This window comes from Podarcis raffonei, chromosome 2, assembly GCF_027172205.1.
Source record: "Podarcis raffonei isolate rPodRaf1 chromosome 2, rPodRaf1.pri, whole genome shotgun sequence".
NCBI lineage: Eukaryota > Metazoa > Chordata > Lepidosauria > Squamata > Lacertidae > Podarcis > Podarcis raffonei.
The window spans coordinates 123374727-123400075 of NC_070603.1; the positions used below are offsets into that span (position 1 = coordinate 123374727).

At 46.3% G+C, this 25349-nt stretch overlaps 1 protein-coding gene across 2 annotated transcripts; it reads left to right on the plus strand.

Moving 5' to 3' along the window:
• Window positions 1-3795: 3795 nt before the first annotated feature.
• LOC128409385 (zinc finger and SCAN domain-containing protein 31-like) lies at window positions 3796-17801 on the plus strand. Of its 2 annotated transcripts, XM_053379818.1 has the most exons (5): window positions 3796-3897; window positions 7710-7841; window positions 9170-9729; window positions 12630-12765; window positions 16878-17801. In XM_053379818.1, the coding sequence occupies exons 3-5, from the start codon at window positions 9235-9237 to the stop codon at window positions 17798-17800; spliced, it is 1554 nt and encodes a 517-aa protein (XP_053235793.1). In that variant the 5' UTR covers window positions 3796-3897; window positions 7710-7841; window positions 9170-9234; the 3' UTR covers window position 17801. The 2 variants fall into 2 exon arrangements, with proteins under 2 accessions (XP_053235793.1, XP_053235794.1); XM_053379819.1 differs by lacking the exon at window positions 7710-7841 and having other exon boundaries at window positions 3850-3897.
• Window positions 17802-25349: the final 7548 nt, after the last annotated feature.

A 25349-nucleotide genomic window follows, 5' to 3' on the forward strand; every position in this document is an offset into this window, starting at 1 on the left:
TTTTTATACCTGGTGTTAGCTGCCCTGAGCCCGGTCTTGGCTGGGAAGGGCGGGATATTAATTAATTAATTAATTAATTAATTAGCTTTTTGTGTTGCATTGTTGCATACTGGCACTTTGTGATATTGCGGTAAAAGCATGGGTCGAATAAAACAGAACATTGAGATGTGTGATTAAATATTGCCCTTTCTGATGTCAAACTGTTTTGCCTCCCCCCCCCAAAAAAATAAAAAAGTGTGCTTGCTGCCATCCCATTTCTCAGATTATTGATAAGAAATAACAGTTTAGACCAAATTTTTTTGGCCACCGACTTCTTGGTACCATACAGTCATCCCCAGTGCCACCGTGCGCTATGAAAAAAGTGTTATTTGGAATAGATAGATAACTTTATTTGCATTAGCCAATGGCCATAGCAAGTTTTTCGGAATAGTTGTTTGCATGTCCCACAAAGGAAGATAACACAATAAAATTCAGAACAGTAAGAATGAATTGCACATTTATTCAAAATCCAATAATTAATTAATTCAACGAAACTGATGAATTTGATCTGGTGATGCTAGCTTTTCAAAGTCTATGATAGTTATTTACATCTCCAATAGGTAAAGGTAAAGGACCCCTGGATATTTAAGTCCAGTCAAAGATGGCTATGGGGTTGCGGCGCTCATCTCACTTTTAGGCCGAGGGAGCCAGCATTTCTCCACAGACAGCTTTCCAGGTGATGTGGCCAGCATGACTAAACCGCTTCTGGCGCAACAGGACGCCGTGACGGAAACCAGAGCATGCAAAAATGCTGTTTACCTTCCCGCTGCAGCAGTACCTATTTATCTACTTGCGCGGGTGTGCTTTTAAACTGCTAGGTTGGCAGGAGCTGGGACAGAGCAATGGGAGCTCACCCCATTGGGGGGATTCGAACCTCCGACTTTTTGATCAACAAGCCCAAGTGGTTCAGTGGTTTAGACCTCAGCACCACCCGCTGCCTCGTCTCTAGTGCCCTCCTAGGTAATCCCATTGCCCACCCCCGGGGGGGCACTACCACCCCATTTAGGAACCACTGATTTGGATTGAGCATTTTGTGATTGGGAGTGGGGAAGCATCTTGAGGCATTTGGGCAAGGAGGCAAGTAGAGGAGTTAAAAATTCTAAAAAGCTTCATTTGCTGGAAATGTTTTGGTTGGCCCAACCCATTAAGAAAAACACAAATCCCAGACTACGGCACATTACGGTGCTGGGTGACCAGCCCTTTTGTTACAGGTTAATGGTATAGAAATGGATGGTGGATGTGTCTTCAGTAGGAGCTTCTGGTTAGGAGACAGAGAGGAATCGGAGATGCTCACCAGAGTGTGTGTCTTCCCACAGGAGGCTGTGGTGACCACCAAGTCTGGTAGCTTTAAAAGACGGTTTAAGACAAATTCATGGGGAGGCAGGGAGACTCCAAGATCAGCTGGGTGGGTGACATCAGCCTCAGCCCAGTATAGCTGAAGGAGCGCCTCCATCCCCATCATTCAGTGAGGTGCAGCTCCGAGGGCCTTCTGGCAGCTCCCTCACTGTGAGATGTGAGGTCACAGGGAACCAGGCAGAGGGCCTTTTTGGTGGTGGCACCTGCCCTGTGGAATGCCCTCCCACCAGATGTCAAGGAAATAAACAACTATCTGACTTTCAGAAGACATCTGAAGGCAGCCCTGTTTAGGGAAGTTTTTAATGTTTGATGTTTTATCGTCTTTTTAATATTCTGTTGGCAGCTGCCCAGAGTGGCTGGGGAAACCCGGCCAGATGGGCAGGGTATAAATAATTGATGATGATGATGATGATGATGGTTCTACATAGGCTGCTCACACAACCAAAGCAACCAGAGTTCACCCCCACCTATCAGCTGATCGAGAGGGCTTTAAATCCTGATCAGTTTGGTTGTGAATGTCTGATCCCCTCCAGAGTTCGGCAAGGCTTAGAAAAGCCTTGTGGGGCCTGCCTGGTGTTTTTACATGAGTAGAATGTGTGCTTTTATTTAAAATGCATCTGTGGGGCAAAGGAATTCGTTCATTTTTTTTCTCCAAAATATACTCCAGCCCACCACATGGTCTGAGGGACGGTGGACCGGCCCACGGCTGAAAAAGGTTGCTGACCCCTGACCTAATCCATTCCTGGACAGTTTGCCATTGTCCATCGGATGAATGCCTGCCTGGCACCCATTTGCCAAGATGCCAGTGCAAGAAGCTGCTGTGTATGTGATCCCAGGTTTCAGGGATCATGGGTGCCCACACCCGACTCCCCCCCTTCGTAAGCCATTCCTTTCCTGAACAGAACAAAGTTGGAATGGTACAATTCCACACTGGAGCTATTTTATATGACTTTCTAAAGAGTTCTCCCAGTGAGCCAGTAGGTAGATACATTTATCAGCGAATTGTTATATTTGGTAATGTGCAGCAGATGCCCTTTGAATAGAGATAGAAAAAACTGTGATGTTTCGTGGGGACATTTGCCGAAGTGATTGCGCCGATTTGGGTAGCCGGGTGTGTGTGTGTGTGTGTGTGTATGATATGCTTAGGAAAGCTTTTAATGTTTAATAAACTAATGTATTTTAAAATTCTGTTGGAAGCTGCCTAGAGTGGCTGGGGAAACCTAACCAGATAGGCGGGGTATAAATTATTATTATTATTATTATTATTATTATTATTATTATTATTATTATCATTTGCTGGAGGGGCAACCCCCCTCAATCTTTAAATACTGTATTTTTTGCTCTATAAGACTCACTTTTTCCCTCCTAAAAAGTAAGGGGAAATGTGTGTGCGTCTTATGGAGCGAATGCAGGCTGCGTAGCTATCACAGAAGCCAGAACAGCAAGCGGGATTGCTGCTTTCACTGCGCAGCGATCCCTTTTGCTGTTCTGGCTTCTGAGATTCAGAATATATTTTTTCTTGTTTTCCTCCTCCAAAAACTAGGTGCATCTTGTGGTCTGGTGCGTCTTATAGAGCGAAAAATACGGTAAATTCCTGCAACAGGTGGAAATGCAAACTGGGAACCTTGTGCTTTAGCAGAGGAGGAAGGAAAGGGGCTGCACGGTGTAGGTTTGCAGCCAAAAAGCCCACCCCCAATTTGGGGGAAAGTGGAGGGGGGTTGCAAACGAGACCCGACCCCCCCTTTCCCTCCCAGCAGGCTCCTCTCCTCTTCCTTTCAGTGTCTGATCTTTTCTCCTTGCATCCTGGACCCAAAATGCATTCACCAGCTCCCTTGCAGATATTTTTTATTTATTTGTTGTGGTGGTGGGGGGGATAGAAGAAGGAAGGATCTAGATGGGGGGGGGGAGGAGGGCAGGAAGTGAAGGCTTCATGGCCTCTCTAGGCATCCGGCTCTCTCTCCCTCCTTAACCCTGTGTTGGGTTGCTCTCCACAGGAAACAAAAAGAGGGGGGGAAGGAAAAGTGGGGTAAGCTTTCCACGCTCCCCTTGGGAAAACATAAACAAATACAGCAACAACAAAACAAAGGGATTTTTATTTTATTTCTGTTTTTTGCAGGCAGCGGGCTTGCTTTTTCCTCACGCCTCTGCTGGGCTTCTTTGCATCTAAGCAAAGTGGGTTTTTCTCAGTTAGAATTGCAAACGGAATTGCAATGATTGCAAAAATGGGGATATAAATATATATATATAGAGAGAGAGAGAGATTAGCAATTTTTTTTTTTTTGCAATAATTGCAATTCTGTTTGCAATTCTAACCGCGAGGTTTGCAAAACCTCTTTGTTTGCTTCCTTCGGGCGAGAGAGAGAAGAAAATGGGTTAATTGGGGGGGGGAGTCGCCTGCGCTTTCCTAGACTGGCACCGAGGAGGAAGAAGAGGAGGAGGAGGAGGAAGCGGAGACGGGAAGGTCACTTCCTCCCCCTTTTTGGGAAAGTTGGGAGGGGTCTGGTGAGTGAAATGGGAGAACTGGGGGGAACTGGGGGACGTGCGGGTGGGGGAGGGGGTGGGCCGGAGGAGGAACGGTGGTCCTTTAGGGGTCGGGGAAGGTCCTGGGGAGGAAAGTGGGGCGAAGGCAGAGTGGGGGGGGGGGGGGAGGTTGTCGCTGGACCTTTTGTGGCGCAATCGCGCGACACGGTTGCAATAGCAGCGCAGGAGAATCCCTTTGATCTCCCACCCCTCCCCCCGCTCCTATCATAATCATCATCATAAACAATCCAGGCAGGGAAAGAAAAGCCCCCCCCCCATTTCATTGGATCGTGCTCTTCCCTCTTGTCTGATGCAAACTCTTGACTCCGGGGAGTGGAGGGGGTGTCACAATTTTTGTGGGCTTGGGGAGACCACCCCCCGCTCCCGGGGTTCAAACCTGAAATTGTCGGTGCATCTTTGGGGGCGGGGAGCCTCAGCTGCTGCGGACAGATGGGGGCGGGGTGGGCCACGTCTTGGCCCCCCCCCCCGGGATCTGGGGAACGCAAAGGAGGCCGTGTGGGGCAGGAAAGAGGTGGAAAGGGGCGCGGGGTGTCACTGGCAAAGCGCCTGCGTTGCATTATTATTAATATTATGTATTACTACCACAGGAGTCTGCATTATATAAGCCTCTGCTTCGTTCAATGCATTGTTAATAGTATTGTTGCAATGTGCATTATTGGCGGTGGAAAATGACGACAGCGGTCATCAAGTCCAGCCCCCTTGTACTGCAACCGTGCTCTGCGTCACGATGCAATGTTATTCTTGGACGTTCATAATAATAGCAATTAGACCGATGAATAACGTCTCCATGCGACTTATCAGGGTGGGGGGAGCTGGGATGCTTTAACTGCCAGCGTCAGACCTACTGGACCGTCTAGCTCAGGGGTCAGCAAACTTTTTCAGCAGGGGGCCGGTCCACTGTCCCTCAGGCCTTATGGGGGGGCGCGGACTATATTTAGAAAAACAAAAAAATGAACAAATTCCTATGCCCCACAAATAACACAGAGATGCATTTTAAATAAAAGCGCACATTCTACTCATGTAAAAACGTGCTGATTCCTGGACCGTCTGTGGGCCAGATTTAGAAAGCAATTGGGCCGGATTCGGCCCCCAGGCCTTAGTTTGCCTACCCATGATCTAGCTCAATAGTGCCTGCACGGACTGGTAGCAGCGGCTTTCCAGAGTTTCAAGTAAAGGCCCCACCCCCCAAAAAAACAACTGGAGATGCTCCCCAGGGGTTGAATCCCGGGACTTAATGCAAGCAAAGCACATGCTTTGTCGCCAACCTGTGGCCTTTCAAACTGCTATGAGATACGCCTCCCATTTTTCATGGCCATTGGCTGGTGGATCGGGCCAAAGGTGGGGTGATCCTAGTCCAAAATCCTGTTCTCACAGTGAGTCCCAGGAATGTAAACCACGTTTATTTATTTTTTAATTTATAGTGGTTGGCATTTTAAAAAAAGTAAATAAAAATAAACTGGTGTTATTCAGAGACATATTAGCTCCGACAGTGGAGCAGCTAGTAACACACCAGTTGCAAAGTACTGAATTCATAGAGTTTTTTGTGGCAACACAGAAAGCCCTGAATGGTTTGTTCTCCCTCCTCTATTACGGGCCGGATGCCTCCGGAAAAACCCAGTTCCTGGGACTCTGAATAGGGGAGAGTGCTGATGGTTTGTGGGACATCCCTTAATGGTTACACAGCTTTTGCCACTGTGAGAACAGGGTGCTTGGGCTGGGTGAGCCTCTGTTTCGGCAGAGCCAGCTGCCTCAGGATTCTTCTGTATATTATAAAACCCTAGAATCATAGAGGTAGAAGGGACCCCAGGGTCATCTAGTCCAACCCACTGCAATGCAGGAATCTCAGCTAAAGCACCGATGACAGATGGCCGTTCAACCGCTGCTTAAAAACTGCCAGGGTTCTCCACGTACATCGTTGGTACTTCAGGTTGTGTTTTGTTGCGCCTAGGAAACGTCAACCCACTTTAGTCAGTCATGGGTCTGGCTTAGTTCAGGCAGAACCAGATGCCACTTCCTGATTGGCTCGCTCTCCTCTCAGTGCTTCATCCCATGGGCTGTCTCTTGTACCTGTCTCATTAGACCAAAAGGACTCTTCTCTTCAGACCACAGGAGGCGGGGCCTTTGATTGGTTCGCTCTCCCCACAGCGCTCTCCCATGCCTGTCACATTAGACCAGCTTTTCCTGCTGTTTCATCTCCCAATACAGAACCAGGGCGCCCCAACTGACATTCCCTCAATAAAATAAAACCGACATTTTCACCAACCGTACACCCAAAACAGCTCCAGAGCACCCATTTTTCTTTTACTGCTTAATAATAATAATAATAATAATAATAATAATAATATCTAGCTCAGTTTCCCCAGCCACTCTGAGCAACTTCCGACAAATAAAGGTAAAGGGACGCGGGTGGTGCTGTGGGTAAAACCTCAGCGCCTAGGACTTGCCGATCGCATGGTCGGCGGTTCGAATCCCCGCGGCGGGGTGCGCTCCCGTCGTTCGGTCCCAGCGCCTGCCAAACTAGCAGTTCGAAAGCACCCCCAGGTGCAAGTAGATAAATAGGGACCGCTTACCAAAGGGAAGGTAAACGGTGTTCCGTGTGCTGCACTGGCTCGCCAGATGCAGCTTGTCACGCTGGCCACGTGACCCGGAAGTGTCTGCGGACAGCGCTGGCTCCCGGCCTATAGAGTGAGTTGCGCGCACAACCCTAGAGTCTGGCAAGACTGGCCCGTACGGGCAGGGGTCCCTTTACCTTTAAAGGGACCCCTGACCGTTAGGTCCAGTCGTGACCGACTCTGGGATTGTGGCGATCATCTTGCTTTACTGGCCTAGGGAGCCGGCGTACAGTTTCCGGGTCATGTGGCCAGCATGACTAAGCCGCTTCTGGTGAACCAGAGCAGCGCACAGAAACGCGGTTTACCTTCCCGCCGGAGCGGTACTTATTTATCTACTTGCACTTTGATGTGCTTTTGAACTGCTAGGTTGGCAGGAGCTGGGACCGAGCAACAGGAGCTCACCACGTTGTGGGGATTCGAACCGCCAACCTTCTGATCGGCAAGTCCTAGGCTCTGTGGTTTAACCCACAGCACCACCCGCATCCCCTCTGACAAATATAAAAGCATAATAAAACACCAAACATTAAAAACCTCTCTACAGGGCTGCTTTCAGATGTCTTCTAAAAATTTTGTCATTCTTTATCTCCTAGTCATCTGGTGGGAGGGCTTTCCACAGGGAGGGCACCACCACCAAGAAGGCTCTGTCCCTGGTTCCCTGTAACCTCGCTTCTCGCAGTGAGAGAACCAGCAAAAAACCTCAGTGTCTGGGGTTGAGCGATGGGGGTGGAGACAATCCTTCAGGTCTACTGGGCCGATGCCGTTTAGGGCTTTCAAGGTCAGCACCAACACTTTGATTTGTCCTCAGAAATGTACTGGGAGCCAATGTAGGTCTTTCAGGACTGGTGTTATATGGTCTCAGCGGCCAGTCCAGTTGCCACATTCTGGTTTAATTGTAGTTTCCGGGTCACCTTCAAAGGTAGCCCCACGTAGAGCGCATTGCAGTAGTCCAAGCGGGGGATAACTAGAGCATGCACCACTCTGGCGAGACAGCCTACGGGCAGGTAGGGTCTCAGTTGGCATACTCAGTTGGAGCCAGAAGACCCTTGGAGCTGGACTGCTTGCACGCTTCTGGTTGCAGGATGCAGGCTTAGATGGATATCAGGTGTGATCCAGCACCTGGGGAAGCTGCTCTCATAAACAACGTCCTCCTTGTTCTTACAGGCTCACTAAGGAAGCCTCGGCTGCAGAGGGTGCTAGTTGCTGTGACGGAAGCAGAAGCCTTTTGTGGTCGGGATCTCTGAGCACCGGTGCAGAGCGATCCGGCAGACTCTCATCTGTGAGACCAGAGCAACAGTTGAGTGGGGAGGCTGGAGGATCTTTCCCTGCCCTGCCTTCCTCTGTCACGAGGGCAGGAGATGGAGGGAGGTTGATGGTGTGTGGGATGAAAGAGGACCAGGAGATATCTGGAGGTCAATGTCTGGTAAAGGGGTTCTGCTTAGAGATTCCAGCTTTGCATAAGTGAGCCGGCCGGTCTTCAGTTTTCTGTGCCGGGAGTGAGGATGGCACCCATAGCTCAATTGGCAGAACACTTGGTTTGTATGCAGAAAAGCCCCTCCCTAGGATCACTCGCCGAAGTGTCCCATTAAATGGGTGCCATTTAGCAGAGCTGGAAGAAGCCAGTTGGAGGAGAGGTTTTTCCTGGGCTTTTGTGAGTTAAACCACAGAGCCTAGGACTTGCCGATCAGAAGGTCGGCGGTTCGAATCCTGAGACGGGATGAGCGCCCGTTGCTCGGTCCCAGCTCCTGCAAACCTAGCAGTTCAAAAGCACGTCAAAGTGCAAGTAGATCAATAGGTACCGCTCCGGCAGGAAGGTAAATGGCATTTCCGTGCGCTGCTCTGGTACACCAGAAGCGGCTTAGTCATGCTGGCCACATGACCCGGAAGCTGTACGCCGGCTCCCTTGGCCAATAAAGCGAGATGAGCACCGCAACCCCAGAGTCGGTCACAACTGGACCTAATGGTCAGGGGTCCCTTTACCTTTATAGGCGGAGGGGCAATGAACATGGTACATCCCATCAAGTCACTTTGGAAGTGGGTGTGGGATCTAAAGACTCCTGCTTGCAAAGCCTTGGCAGAGAGAACAGCGAGCAGAAACCTTTATTTGCGCCCACCGGTCTCACAGAGTTGTTTTTACTATTAATATTGATTAATTTTGTATACCGCCCTCCATCCGTAAATCTCAGGGCGGTTCACAACATAAAAATACAATATAAAGAAACCAGCAGAAGCAACATTTATATGTTTATTTCCTAATATTTACACATTGCTTGATTGAAAGGAAAAAAAGTTTTTAGGGGCTAACCAGGTTGGGATAGCTGGGATAGCAGGCTTGTTGGGTTTTGAATGTCTTATGTAGATTTTTCAATTTCGTTGTTCTGTATGGGACAATGACAATAAAGATTATCGTATCGTGTAAAAAAAAAAAAGCCTTGAGGGAGTTTACAAAAAGAATAAACCAGTAAAATTATCAATAAATAAGAATAACAATAAGACTAAAAGCAGTTAAAAACAAACTTTTGTAAAGCTTTCAAAAAGAATTAAACGAGAAACTAAAAACAGATTAAATACATGTCCGTGTCCTGTGGCTCTCGGGTCTCTCTTTTCTTTTTCCTTTCCTTCAGAGAGAGAGGCATCAGTTGAATTGCCAGGAAACCCGTTGACCTTGTGAGACAGAGAAGGAGCAAGAATGAAAGTGAAGCTGGAGCAAGGAAGTCCTTTGGAGTCGTACGGGGCTCCGCTTGAGCACGAAGAAAAGTTTAGTGTGCAAAGCCAAGCAGGCGACCAATCTGGGAAGGGGGCAGGAAGAGACCCTCACGCCTTGGAGGCCAGGGGCAGCGGGGAATTCTGGGTAGGAAGCGTGCAGGAGATCCTGGCCGGGGACACAGTCCGCTCAAAGGGACCATACCAGCGTTTCAAGCATTTCTGCTACCAGGAGGCCGAGGGGCCCCGCGAGGTCTGCAGCCAGCTCCACGACCTTTGCCGCCAGTGGCTGAAGCCGGAAAGGCTCACCAAGGCCCAGATGCTGGACCTGGTGATCCTGGAGCAGTTCCTGGCTGTCCTCCCCCCGGAGATGGAGAACTGGGTCAGGGAGTGCGGAGCGGAGACCAGCTCCCAGGCGGTGGCCCTGGCCGAAGGCTTCCTCCTGAGCCAGGCAGAGGGGAAGAAGCAGGAGGAAGAACAGGTGAGTATTTCATCCGGATCGCAGAGTTGAAAATGCTTGCTTCGCTTGCCAGCCCTCCTGATTCCCCCTTTCCAAACCTTTAAACCTTTTAACCTTTAAAGCCCTATACGGCCTAGGACCCTCGTACCTACGGGACTGCCTCTCCTGGTATGTCCCACGGAGGACCTTATGGTCTTCAAATAAAAACATCTTGGAGATCCCGGGCCATAGGGAGGTTAGGCTGGTTTCAACCAGAGCCAGGGCTTTTTCGGCCGTGGCCCCGATCTGGTGGAACACTCTGTCACAAGAGACTAGGGCCCTGCGGGACTTGATATCTTTCCACAGGGCCTGCAAGACGGAGCTGTTCCACCAGGCCTTTGGCCAAGGCACAGCCTGACCCCCTCCTTTGGCAATCCTCATAGCACTCTAGCCCAATGGTTGCCAGTAATTTGACTCTGAATTGATTTTAGAATTAATTGATTTTAGAATGTATTTCAATTAATTGATGGTGATTTTATTTAAACTGTGTTATTTTTACCGTTGTTAGCTGCTCTGAGCCCAGCTTCGGCTGGGGAGGGCGGGATATAAATAACAATAACAATATTATTATTATTATTATTATTATTATTATTATTATTATCATGCACAAACCTCAGTAATGCCCAGGGCCGGATTACCAAATAGGCAGAGTTGGCACCAGCCTATGGGTCCCACGTCTCCCTTGACTCAGAAACCTACATCTTGGGGGGGCGGAGCAAGATTTTTACTGCCTAGGGGCCTTCAAAGGGTTTAATCCGGCATTTCCAGACACCATCGTCATCACCATCATAATTTATTATTTATACCCTGCCCATCTGGCTGGGTTTCCCCAGCCACTCTGGGCAGCTCCCAATGGAATATTTAAAACACGATAAAACATCAAACATTAAAAACTAAACATCCCCACTCCCACTAATCTCTTCACTCACCAACACCTCCCCCCCCCATAAAATTGTTTTATTTTCATTTCTTCATTTCAACAATTTTTATTGTGGTTCCCAAACTTATAGCCTCCGCCACCATATACATTTTATTTCTATAATCGCACACCCAGTGCGCCCCCTCCCTATAAAAAGCATTATTTAGTGTAGTGGTTTGCACAGCCCGCCAAGGAAGATAGTAACACAATAAAATAAATGGGCAATAAAATTCAAAGCAGTTCAAACCCTCTGCAATGGCAGGATCACAGCTTAGCAAGACCTCCCCTCCTCCACACATCTCAAACACTGTAGAGCTACCGTATTTTTCCGTGTATTACACACACCCCGAGGTATAATACGCCCCCTATATTTGGGGACTCCAAATTCAGAATTTGGTATCTGAAGAAGTGTGCATGCACACGAAAGCTCATACCAAGAACTAACTTAGTTGGTCTTTAAGGTGCTACTGGAAGGAAAAAAATTTTTTGTTTTGACTATGGCAGACCAACACGGCTACCTTTCTGTATCCAAATTCAGAGTTGTTGAGCTTTTTTGGGGAGATGGTTGTTGAACTTTTTTTTACGGGAAACTCGCTCTCAAGGCTGTGTCGATAAATACACCTTTCCCCACACCGCCAGAAGCAGCCAATCACCAGCACTACAGCCAGTCAACACGAGCTCTTGCCGCAGCCAACAATAACACGCCCTATAGCCGCTGACAATCTCCAGCTCGCGGCAGCAATCAGTCCCACATCCCCACTTTGCACTATCTGTGTATAAGATGCCCCCCAATTTTTCAGATGGTTTTTTTTTTTTTTTTAATAAAAAAGAGCTAGTCTTATACAGTCATATCTCAGGTTACAGACGCTTCAGGTTGCACGTTTTCAGGTTACGGATGTGCCGAAACCCGGAAGTACCAAAGCAGGTTACTTCCGGGTTTCGGCGCATGCGCAGAAGTGCTAAACCTGGTATGCCCCACGGAGGACCTTAAGGTCCATAAATAGCAACACCCTAGAGGTCCTGGGCCCTAAGGATGTCAGATTAGCCTCAACCAGAGCCAGGGCCTTTTCAACTCTGGCTCCAGCCTGGTGGAACGCTCTGCCTCATGAGACCAGGGCCCTGCAGGATCTGATTTCTTTCCGCAGGGCCTGTAAGACAGAGTTGTTCCGCCTGGCCTTTGGCTTGGAGTCAATTTGATCCCTTCCCCCTCTTTCTTTTTTCTTTTTTCTTTTTTCCTTTTTCCTTCTGTGATGGAACTCCTATTTGGGGACTTCCCTGGCTTTTTTCTGGCCCACGTAGGGCCAGTCTGGATAGTTGGCCTTGGTGAAGGCTTGACATTTTCATCCCCCCAAAAGTTTTTGATTTGAGTTCCTACTGAAATGAGGCTGTATTTTAATCTTGTATTTTAATCTTGTTTTTAAGTTGTATTTCAATCAATTGTTTTATACCTGGTGTTAGCTGCCCTGAGCCCGGTCTTGGCTGGGGAGGGCGGGGTATAAATAAAATTTATTGTTATTATTATTATAGAAGTGCCGAATCGTGACCCGTGCGTGTGCAGATGCGACGCTGCGGATTGTGAATGTGCCTCCTGCACGGATCACGTTCGCAACTCGAGCGTCCACTGTATATGGAAAAGTATGGTACAGTGGACCCTTGGGTTACATACTGCTCTGGATACGTAATCTTCGAGTTGCGAAAGCGGCAAACCCGGGAGCGTATTCTTTTGGGTTTTGCCGCATGTGCAGAAGCGCTCTATTGCATCGTGCATGCTCTCAGAAGCGGCGCCTCTGGTTACGGATTTTTCAGGGTGCGCACGGACCCCCGAAATGAATTAAATTTGTAAAAAGTAGGTCCACTGTGTTTCCAATCACTGTGGGCAATGCACTGGAGGAGTAGAGGAGTAAAAAGTTTCACACTCTTCTTGGGCTCGCATGTTAATATGGAATTTTTCTTCCTCCACAAGGTTCCTGTGTCCTTTGAAGAGGTCCCTGTGCCTTTCACCAAGGAAGAAGAGGAAGAATGGGCACTGCTGGACCCAGGCCAGAACGCCTTGCCCAGGGAAGTCTTGGTGGAAGACTTTGGGAATCTAGCCTCGCTAGGTAAGTTTTTGCTCTGAGTTGTTAATATGAGTTCCTTCTCATATATATATATATATATATATATATATATATATATATATATATGTATACAGTGGCACCTCTGGTTGCGAATGGGATCCGTTCCGGAGGCCCATTCGCAACATGAAAAGAGCGCAACCCGCAGCGGCGCGTCTGCGCCCACATGGGTTGCGATTCACTGCTTCTGCACATGCGCGTGATGTCATTTTGCACGTCTGCGCATGCACGAGTGGCGAAACCCAGAAGTAACACTTTCTGGTACTTCTGGGTCACCGCGGGACGTATCCTGAAAGAATGTAACATGAAGCAAACGTAACATGAGGTATGACTGTATATAATTTTTATAAAGTTTTTCTGTTTTACATTTTAAAATATTCATTTAAGCAATCTCAAATCAATGACTTCCCTTCTCTTTCTGTGGTTCAATTTACATACCATAAATCCTTGCATATTTTACAAAAGCTAAACCATTGAGTGTTCCATTATTACTTCCATCAAAGCTTGTCTACGCTGTTGAATTTACCTTAATGCTGCCAGCATTCTGAAGTGTACACAATTTCCCCCGCCATATATCCAATAAACATTTTCCAATCTTCTTTAAACCTATGTTCTTCTTGTTCTCTTATTCTATATGTTAAATCTGCAAGCTGCACATATTCCATCAATTTGCCACTCTTCTTTAGTTAGGACTTTGCTCGTTTCCCATTTTTGGGCCAACATAACATGGGCCACTGTAGTGGCATACATAAATAGTCTTTTTTGACACCTGGGAATTTCTGTGAGTTATTCCCAACAGAAAGGACTCTTGCTCTCTATTGCAAGTGAAGATTTCACCGGGGAGGTCTGTGGCCTTGCTGGAGGGTTGCAGGGGGCTGCTATTGAGCATCTTTGGACCTTGAGCTCGTTTGGAGGTTCTAGCAGGGGAGCGCAGCTCTCGTATACCCTTGACCGAAGAACGGTACACTCCTTCTATTTGGGATGGTCGTCCTCTTCCACCGAGCGCGCAGCTTCGGGAGGGACGCACATGGAGCGGTGAGGGAGGAAGGGGACACCCGCCCAGCCAGCCAGATCAGCCGAATCAACCCTGGCGATCAATGGGGCGACAGATGTCGCAGCCAGATCGCCCTCACATCCCTGGACCTGCTCCATTATCTTCTTTTTTTTAAAAAAAAAGATATTTATTAAAGTTTTCAATTTTTTATGCAAACAAAAACAAACAAACAAACAAATTTAAAAAACCATATAGTTCATAATACATACTTTTCAATAACATATTTCTCTGACCTCCTCATACCTCCCCTTCTTGTATTCCAGTTCAAATTATTTGTTCAGCAAATCCTTAACTTAAAGCATTACAGCTTATAATATCACCTTGTTTTCTATCCAATCCTTTTTTTCATATTCCTTTATATCATTACAGCTAGAAACCACTCAATTTCAATCCAGCATCATTCAACATTCCTTAATTTTACAATATTTCTGTAGATAGTCCTTAAATTTTTTCCAATCTTCTTCTGCCGACTCTTCTCCCTGGTCACGGATTCATTATCTTCTGGCCTGTCAGGATTTTGGAGTGTCTTCACAAGTAGGAAAAATCTGTACTTAGAATCATAGAATCATAGAGTTGGAAGAGACCACAAGGGCCATCGAGTCCAACCCCCTGCCAAGCAGGAAACACCATCAGAGCACTCCTGACATATGGTTGTCAAGCCTCTGCTTAAAGACCTCCAAAGAAGGAGACTCCACCACACTCCTTGGCAGCAAATTCCACTGTCGAACAGCTCTGACTGTCAGGAAGTTCTTCCTAATGTTTAGGTGGAATCTTCTTTCCTGCAGTTTGGATCCATTGCTCCGTGTCCACTTCTCTGGAGCAGCAGAAAACAACCTTTCTCCCTCCTCTACTTGGTGGTCCTCAGTCAGAGCTGAATGTTCTCAATGAGTATGAGTAGGTGGCTTTCAGGTTGGGGTTTTCATTCCTTGTGCTGAGATGTTACTGACAGGCCACCCATGGGTTCCAGGACGTAAGGAGAGCCATCATGGATCAGGCCAATGGCCCATCTATTCCAGCATCCTGTTCTTGCAGTGGCCAAGCATATACCTGTGGGAAACCCACAAGCAAGATTTGAGGAGAAGGTTGCACTCCTGTCATTTACAGCAACTGGTATTCAGAAGCGTAGGAACGCAGGTGACACTGTGGTCTAAACCACTCAGCCTCTTGGGCTTGCTGATCGGAAGGTCGGCGGTTCAAATCCCCACGACGGGGTGAGCTCCTGTTTCTCTGTCCTAACTTCTGCCAGCCTAGCAGTTCAAAAGCATGCCAGTGCAAGTAGATAAATAGGTATCACTGTGATGGGAAGGTAAACGGCGTTTCCGTGTGCTCTGGCACTCGTCACGGTTCTCCGCGCACCAGTAGAGGTTAAGTCATGCTGACCACATGACCCGGAAAACTGTCTGTGGACAAATGCCAGCTCCCTTGGCCTGAAAGTGAGATGAGCGCTGCACCCCGTAGTCGCCTTTGACTGGACTTAACCGCCCAGGGGTCCTTTACCTTTATTCAAAAACATTGCTGCCTCTGACTGTGTAGGCAGAGCATATTATTTTATTTTTTGTATTTTTTGTTTTTTATCAACAACCAAAACACAAACAGTGAAAACAAGCAGTGAAAACCCCCAGGCGGCTGATACATTGGGTATACATAATCAATAGTAACATATTCACATCAATCATATGTACAATTCTATATATCTTAACACTCTTCCCTCCACAAGGTTTCTTTAACTTTTAACATTTTAATTGCCCCAAATTGTTCAAACCTACCCAAATAATTCAATATCTTCTCAAACCAATCCTCCCCCTTCTCACTGACCTTAAACTCTTTCATTTTATGTATCCCCACAGTTAGATATTCTAAGATTATAATATTTTTCTATCTTTCTCTCCATTGGTTCACCCCTAGCTCTTCTGCATTTTTCCAGTTATTCGCTATAACCTGTCTGGCTGCAATTACCATCAATTTTACCCATTTACATTCCTCTTTTGTTTCTAACTCGTGCTACTCAGGCTAATATTATTTTATTATTATTATTATTATTATTATTATTATTATTATTATTATTGCCAGAAATTATTAAATTATATACAGTCCTTCATCAAGAGACCAATTTGGAGATGGTATTTAACACCAGTTAGATCAAATCAAATAAACAAGGAATATTTGGATTTATGTTGTAGGGGATGCCAGGAAACAGGGAATTATGTTCACATGTGGTGGGGTGTAAATATGAACAATTCTTTTTGGCAAAGGGTGTTTAAGGAGATAACAGAAATCACTGGGTTAAAGCTGACCGAAAGGCCAGAGGTAGCATTATTATCCATTTACGATGGGATGGCAGTTACGCAGGCTTACGATAGCTAGGAAGTGGAAGGGGCAAGCGGAATATAAAATGGAAGAATGGTATAAAGAGGTGTGGGATATATTTATTAATGATAAATTAATGTGTGCCATTAAGGTAAGACAGGGAATATGCAAGAGAAATAATTTTGAGGAGATATGGAGAGTGTGTGTAGGAGGAGTCAAATCGCAAGAGGGGTTGAAATTTTGGGAGGTTGGGTAGCTACTATGGAAAAGTCTCAGTGGTGGGGTGCAAATTTTTATTCTTACTTATTTAGGATTATTACTTTGTCCAAAAAAAAAGAGAGAGAGAGAGAGACCACAGGAAGGTTTACAACATAGCCCTTGAGGCTAGTAGTCGTCAGTAGCCCTACTCTCAATAAATTTGTCTAATTCTCCTTTCAAGCCAACCAAGTTGGTGGCCATCACTGTAAGAGTTGCATTCCAGAGGATTCCAGCAGGAAAACACTTGCAAGATTTTGAGTGTCATTTCCCTTATGGAAGCAGAAACCAATTTGAATGGGGATTTTGTCCACATTGCTGCCCAGTCTTCCTCATCTTTTTTTCCAACCTAGCGGTTCTTCTGAAGTCTTTGGCAGGGCCAAGGAAGTAGAACCACACATGTATTAATTTGTCACACCACTGGGTTGGCCTCAAACGTTCCTTCTCGCCTCTTTTCTTGACTCTCTTTCTGTTCCAACAGGTGGCGGATGGCCCAGTAAGAACAACAACAACAACAGACCCTGTGAGAGAAGCAAGCTTCAAGAAATGGAAGAGAACTTCAGAAATCCCGAGGGACCGACAGAACAGGAGGAAAACCAGGTGGAGAAGTGGCTGGATGAACCCGCCGCTTCCCAGGATGAAAACTTTCGTGAAATCGTGGTTCAGCCAGAAAAAACAAGAGGAACAAGAAGGAATGCCTGCCCGGCGCTTGTGAAAAACGCCAGTCACAAATCAGACGTTAACGGCCACTGGAAAGTTCACACGGAAGAGAAGCCGTACAAATGCATGGAGTGTGGAAAGAACTTCAGCCAGAGCACTCTCCTTAGGTTGCATCAGAGAATCCACACGGGAGACAAGCCCTACAGCTGCTCCGAGTGCGGCAAGAGATTTTACGACAGATCTCACCTCAACAGCCACAAAAGAACCCACACCGGGGAGAAGCCGTATAAGTGCTTGGAGTGCGGGAAGAACTTCAGCCACAAGGTGAACCTCACCTCCCACCAGAGGATCCACACAGGAGAGAAACCTTACAACTGCTCGGACTGTGGGAAGAGCTTTTGCGACAAGCAGAACCTTATCAGACACCAAAGAATCCACACGGGAGAGAAGCCGTACAAATGTATGGAGTGTGGGCAGAACTTCAGGCAGAGGGCAACCCTCACCTCTCACCAGAGAGTCCACACCGGGGAGAGACCCTACCAGTGCTTGGATTGCGGAAAGTGCTTTTTCAGAAAAGCGGAACTGAACCGACACCAGAGGATTCACAGGGGAGAAGAAAGGCCCGTCATCTCTTGGAGCGTCGAAATGGCATCAGACGGGGTGTCGATTTTATGTCCCATCAGAGAACTGGCACAGGAAAACCAGCCGATAACTCCCGTGATTAAACAAGAACAGTATTGCTAAATACTGTCAGAATAATTTGTCAGAATAATTTGCATGAGAGACACACACACACACACACACACTTTCCCCCCTGCCCCAATAAATGTTTGGGAGTGTAGAAAGAGCTTCAGCTAGAGCAGAACGTATAATGTACAGTATGCATACTCTGTGAGGAAACAAACTTTTAACGCAGACCATAACTGAGGCTGATGGACCAGGCTCCCTTCACGAGCAAAAAGTTGGTGTTCTATTCGGCTTCCGATGTGTAAATCTCTCATGTGCCTTACTGGGTCCTGTCATCACTTGCAAAAGCTGATTAGTCAGCCTGCTTCCTTTGTGCCTATTTTTCCTATTAAAATATACACATTTGACGCAAAAACAACTCCTGTCCATTGAACTGTAGTTTCTTCTTGGAGCGATACATATTAAGACACATTTCGCTAAGTAAGAGTTGTCATGCTTTTTGTAACTGGAATGGTGGACTTAAATGATCCTAGAATTATCCCAGTGTAGAAACAGTGGTACCTCGGGTTACAGACACTTCAGTTTACAGACTCTGCTAACCCAGAAATAGTACCTCGGGTTAAGAACTTTGCTTCAGGAAGAGAACAGAAATCGCGCGGCGGCAGCAGGAGGCCCCATTAGCTAAAGTGGTATTTCCGGTTAAGAACAGTTTCAGGTTGAGAACGGACCTCCAGAACGAATTAAGTTCTTAACCCGAGGTACCACTGTACGTTGAGGTTCCAGTTCCCAGATCCTGGTGTTGCTGGCTAAGGGTGAGTAGAGACGAAGAAGGGGCTCCCGGCAGTGTGAATGCTGTCCTGGAAGCCCCCAATTTAACGCCTCCTTCCTGCTGCATAGCAGCAACGCCAATACTGGAATACGCTACAGACATCGACTAGCAAAGGGATGGACTTTTCTGCCTGCAACCTATAATAGAGTGAGGCTCACTACGTACGTCTGTCAGGGGTGGGAAATCACAAGCCTGGGGGCCGAATGCGATCCACTGGGTCAGTGGTTCTCAACCTGTGGGTCCCCAGATGTTGTTGGACTACAACTCCCATCATCCATGAGCTCTGACCTTGCTAGCAAGGGGTGATGGGAGTTGTAGTCCAACAACATCTGGGGACCCACAGGTTGAGAACCGCTGCACAGGGTGTCTCTATCTGGCCCCTAGGGCTCACACCCCTTGCCGGCTCTGCTTTGCACCCACAAGTCAGTGGAGCCCTAATTATGTGTTGGATTTGGGCCAGAAAAAAGGAGAGGTAATAATAATAATAATAATAATAATAATAATAATAATAATAATAATATATTATTTCTACACTGCCCACCTGACTGGGTTTTCCCAGCCACTCTGGGCGGCTTCCAGCAAAAGATAAATACATTAAAACAACAGTCAATTAAAACTTCCCTAAACAGGGCTGCCTTCAGATGTCTTCTAAATGTCTGGTAATTGTTTTTCTCTTTGACATCTGGTGGGAGGGCGTTGCACAGGGCAGGTGCCACTACCGAGAAGGCCCTCTGCCTGGTTCCCTGTAGCCTCACTTCTCGCAATGAGGGAACCGCCAGAAGGCCCTCGGCGCTGCACCTCAGTGTCCGGGCAGAACGATGGGGGAGGAGACGCTCCTTCAGGTATACAGGATCAAGGCCATTTAGGGCTTTAAAGGTCAGCACCAACACTTTGAATCATGCTTGGAAACGTACTGGGAGCCAATGCAGATCTCTCAGAACCGGTGTTATGTGGTCCCAGCAGCCACTCCCAGTCACCAGTCTAGCTGCCGCATTCTGGATTAATTGCAGTTTCCGGGTCACCTTCAAAGGTAGCCCCACGTAGAGCGCGTTGCAGTAGTCCAAGCGTGAGATAACTAGAGCATGCACCACTCTGGCGAGACAGTCCGCGGGCAGGTAGGGTTTTAGCCTGTGTACCAGGTGGAGCTGGTAGACAGCTGCCCTGGACACAGAGTTAACCGCTAGAAGGCCCTTGGCGCTGGACCTCAGTGTCTGGGTTGGACGATGGGGGTGGAGACGCTCCTTCAGGTATTTATTATTATTTTATTAAAACCAGCTTTATATACCACTTAATCACCAGAGACTGCTAAGCCATTTACAAAAATCAGTATAAAATATTAGTTTTAAAAATGTTGGTTGTCATCCATCTGTTTTGGGAGACAATGTAGGAGTGCGCCTTTGGGGTTGAGGTCAGGCTGTTGGAAGGTTGCAGCGCCTGCAGTGGCTGTGGAGACCAACATGAGAGAGACATGTTTTGTTGCAGCCGGGGCAGAGGAAGGCTTCCGGTTGTGCTGCTGCAGATGCGCCATGGCATTTCTTCTCTCTGTGCTCCTCCCAGCCATTGTTCCTCTTCTGGTAACTGCTACGGATGCACAACTTGACTGCCTGTCTCCAGGCACTGTGGTCGTCTGGAAGGGATTCCAAAATGGCGGGGCTGATTTTGCCTGCCTTCATGTCACATTTGCAGACATTTTGGTTAATGCAGAGTTGGTCTGCCAACAGGCCTGGTGCCTGAAGCTAGCTCCCCTGTAGAGCACGATCTTGGGGGTCCTGCCATCTTCCATTCTGTGGGTATGGCCAAGCCAGTGTTAATCAATTTAAAATATTGGTAATTTGAGAATACTATTAAAATCAAATGTTAATTACTGTAGAAGTTGGTCTAAAATTTATCAAGATACAAATAAAATTGGGAGTTTTTTTATTTAAAAAATTGAAATCGTTTTTATTTGATTTTACAATACAAAATTATTAAAAAATTCAAATACATACCTATATGCAGAGTTTCCTCTGACTCTCAGGACTCCCCACCCTGGAGTCCCATTTTAACCATTTAAAACCGCATCGTCTTCCAAAACTGTTTGGAATATCAACCCATATTTTCCATGGTGGTTTTTACACTGCAAGTGAAAATCCTGCCAATACAGTGTGAAATATACTCAGAGTCGCAAAGTGATTTCATGCTCTTTATTCAGCTCATAGTGGTGAGGAGGAATGAATGTCCCCTCAAAGTATCTGCTTTATATACATTATGTACACAATGGGCTGCACATGATTGGCTAATTCCGGAATTCTACTGTAAGCCAATGAGGTTGTGGATTCACTTCTATCTGGAGCATGATTGGGTAGTTCCTGCCAACCAATCATACTGCTGCATTCTGAATCCTATTGTTCTAGGACCAATCAGACTGCTGCCTTTTGGATCCTATTGTTCTAGGACCAATCAGACTGCTGCAGTTTGGATCCTATTCAACTCAGTACATAACACAGTGTTACCTCAGGTTACAGACGCTTCAGGTTACACACTCCACTAATCCAGAAATAGTACCTCGGGTTAAGAACTTTGCTTCAGGATGAGAACAGAAATCGTGCTCTGGCGGTGCGGCGGCAGCAGGAGGCCCCATTAGCTAAAGTGGTGCTTCAGGTTAAGAACAGTTTCAGGTTAAGAATGGACCTCCGGAACAATTAAGTACTTAACCCGAGGTACTACTGTATTTCCATCTGCTTAACAGTGGTCTCTTAAATAACTTATAATTTTTTCCCATTATTTTGTAAAGTTTCTGTCTTCTTGGTTACTGAGTTTTCCAGTTTTCATCTCTGGGCTAGTAGCATCCGGGCGGCTGTAGTTGCATACATAAAAAGTCTTTTTCTGGTTCTTTGGGATGTCAGTACCTGTAATTCCTAATAAAACGCTTCTGGTTTTTTAACATAAGTTATTTTAAACATTTTTTTCCATTTCATTGTATATCATCTCCCAGAAAGCTTTTACCACCTTACAGGTCCACCACATATGACAAAAGGTAACTTTTTTTTCTTTACATTTCCAGCAGGTATTTGTACTTGTCCTGTACATTTTTGCCAGCTTAAAGGTAAAGGTACCCCTGACTCTGGGGTTGCGGCACTCATCTTGCTTTACTGGCCGAGGGAGCCGGCATACAGCTTCTGGGTCATGTGGCCAGCAGGACGAAGCTGCTTCTGGCGAACCAGAGCAGCGCACGGAAACACTGTTTACCTTCCCACCAGAGCGGTACCTATTTATCTACTTGCACTTTGATGTGCTTTTGAACTTCTAGGTTGGCAGGAGCAGGGACCGAGCAACGGGAGCTCACCCCGTCGCGGGGATTCAAACCGCTGACCTTCTGATCGGCAAGCCCTAGGCTCTGTGGTTTAACTCACAGCGCCACCCACCAGCTTAGAAGGAGTCAAATACCACTGGTACATCATTTTCATATAATTCTCTTTCAAAGTACAACAGGACATGAATTTCAGATCTGTTTTCCATAACCGTTCCCAATCTGCCACCTGGACGTTATGTCCCAAATCTGTTGCCCAGTGTATCATTACCGATTTGACCTGTTCACCTTTAAAAATTGGGAGTTTTGATCGCAAGTGCTCTACAAAAATATAAAAGGAAGCATTAGAATTATGGATAAAAAAATAGTTACATTCAAAATATTCAAGAGGTGATTGAAATGGACAGTAGCTAAAAAATGAAACACGCTTGTATAGACTTGCAAACACCTTTTTATAGGTAAAGGTACCCCTACCCGTACGGGCCAGTCTTGACAGACTGGGGTTGTGCGCCCATCTCACTCAAGAGGCCGGGGGCCAGCGCTGTCCAGAGACACTTCCGGGTCACGTGACCAGCGTGACATCACTGCTCTGGCGAGCCAGAGCCGCACACGGAAACGCCGTTTACCTTCCCGCTAGTAAGCAGTCCCTATTTATCTACTTGCACCTGGGAGTGCTTTCGAACTGCTAGGCTGGCAGGCGCTGGGACTGAACAATGGGAGCGCACCCCGCTGCGGGGATTTGAACCGCCGACCTTTCGATTGGCAAGCCCTAGGCGCTGAGGCTTTTACCCACAGCGCCACCCGCTGCCCCTCAAAACACCTTTTTAGGAGGTGCCAAAGAGCGCAGCAAAGATGTTTTTACTCTCTTACTCTCTTTCAAGCTAAGCAAATTGTTGCTGGCTCTGTTGCAGACCCACACTATGCGTCGAAGTGCATCTGACGCACATTTAAAGCACATAACTCCCACCCCACCTAAAAGCTTTCTTCACCCCCTCAGCCCTGCTATGTAAAGCTGGCCAAAGGCATTCCCAGCCACTGAGGCCACTTGGCCCTCTGGTGGCAAACCCTTGTATCGCCTGCCTTTCATAGGCTTCCTCCTCCTCCAGAAAAGGCATGTGTGTTTGTGGGGTGGGTGGGTGTTAGTGCTGAACTCCATGCACTTTTGGGAAGAGGGTGTTCTCTTTCTCTCTCTCTCTCTCTCTCTCTCTCTCTCTCTCTCTCTCTCTCACACACACACACACACCACCTGGAATCTATTGTTTTAACCCTGAGATGACCTCTTCCCCGGAAGGTTTCCAAATTCCTTGATTTGGAAATGCAAAAGTGGGATGATATTATTTTCATCATCATCAATTTTATTTATACTTTTCAGATATATACATTTCACTGATTTTACATTCATTTTGACATTTTAAAATGTGACTTCCTTCCCCCTCTTCCTGCAGTCCCTTAAATTCATTTTTTATATCTTCTGCCTATCCAAATTCATTTAATTTGCTCATTTAATTGTCTGCTTTAAATATATACTCTTATGAAACTGCAGGTTATTACAACAATCCTGCTCATGTTTTTATCTGTTTACAATTTATCTGTAAATATTCAATAAACCATTTCCATTCTTTTATAAAAAGGTTGTTATCTTTATTTCTTATTCTTCTGGTAAGTTTCGTCATTTCTGCATATTCCATAAGTTTTTGTATCCATGCTTCCTTTTGTTACCGGAAAAATCCGAGGGCTCCCTTGGACAAAAACAAAGACACCAACCAGAGTAAATTGGAGCAAATCAGCAGCCTGTAGGCTTGGCCTTTATTGACTGTTGCAACAGGGTGCTCCCCTCACTCGCAGGTGAAAGACCCCGAAAAATGGTGTGCAAGGTCTTATAAAAACTTTTGAAATTCCCATCCCCTACGTCAAGCCCACCCCCAGAAACATCATGCATACATTACAGAAAGGAGGGGTTGAGGGAGGGGTTGTGGTGGTAACCTGAGTGTCCTGTCACCTGGCTGGTTCCTCCTTTCCCCCCTCCCCATGAGTCACTTCCAGGAGACAAAGGGGAGTTTGCAGTTTCCTGCCCCCAGAGGGAAAAACTGATCATTGTCCTTTGTTCCAGTCCATGCTGAATCCACTCCTATATGCAAGTTCTTTGTGACCTTGATTGTCTTCTGTCTAGGACCATCAGGGTTGGCATAGCAACTGGGCAGGGCTCCTGTGGATGTGCTGGGATGGTGAAGGGATTATGGCTGGCCTGTATCAAACCTTCCCCATTTTGTAGTCCTTCCTTCATGGAGTAAAATAAAAGTGGAACAGTGCAAATCCGATGTATGGTTGATTTTCTATGAATTTATAACAGAAGCGTAGCGTATGTAGTGTGTGAGTGTGAGTGTGTGTGAAGTTTGTACAAACTGAATGATGGGGGGGGGGGTTCCTGCTACACTTTGCTGGGACTTCTTCTTTTTTCCATTTTTGGGCTAGTAACATTCTTGCCGCTGTTGTCACATACGTGAATAAATTACATTTTAGGTAGTTCTATCCCTATAATTTCCAGAAGAAAAGTTTCTGGTTTTTGTGGGGGTTTTTTGTGGGGTTTTTTTTACCAACGTTATTTTAAACATACTTTTCATTTCATTATACAGTCGTACCTCAGGTTGAATATGCTTCGTGTTGAGCGTGTTTGAGTTGCACTCCGTGGCAACTTGGAAGTAATGGGTTTTGCCGCTTGCGCATGTGCACATGCTCAAAATGACGTCATGTGCAGAAGCGGCGAAAAACTATGTGCGTGTGTGCAAACCTGCCATCGCTAGTTATGTTTGCTTCTGGATGTGAACGAGGCTCCGGAACGCATCCTGTTCACATCCCAAGGTACCACTGTATATCATTTCCTTTTCTTTCTTTTTTTGCCAACATCACTGCCATTTTTATTGCAAATGTTTTGGATTTAAACAGTTTTCTTTATTTAGGTACCCAGAAGACATGAGACAACATACTCCTCTGGCCATCCGTATGTTGCCCAGTCCTCAGCTCTATCTATGGTTCTAAAGCTCTCATTTTTCTTCTTATCTGTTCTGCGTGTGCTTGGTTCCTGGCTCTGTTTTCTTGATACTCTTTCTTTAAGCATCGCCAGCGCCTCATTTCTCTGTCAAAATCATTGCAACGACCAACATATGTTACGATGGAGTGCTCTTTGTGGCAATAAATGTCAAGTCAATAAACTATTTTACTTTTAAAAGACAACGGAAGGCAGCCCTGTTTAGGGAAACCCAGCCAGACGGGTGGGGTATATATAATACATCATCATCATCATCATCATCATCATCATCATTATCATTATTATTATTATTATTATTATTATTATTATTATTATTATTATTATTACTACTCATTGAACAGACGGATAATAAGGCTGCATTCTTCCCTGTGCAGATGAAGAGACAGATCTGGGTGCATCGCAAATTAAGGAGAGCTCATGAGTAAAATCTGAAGTCTTCCAC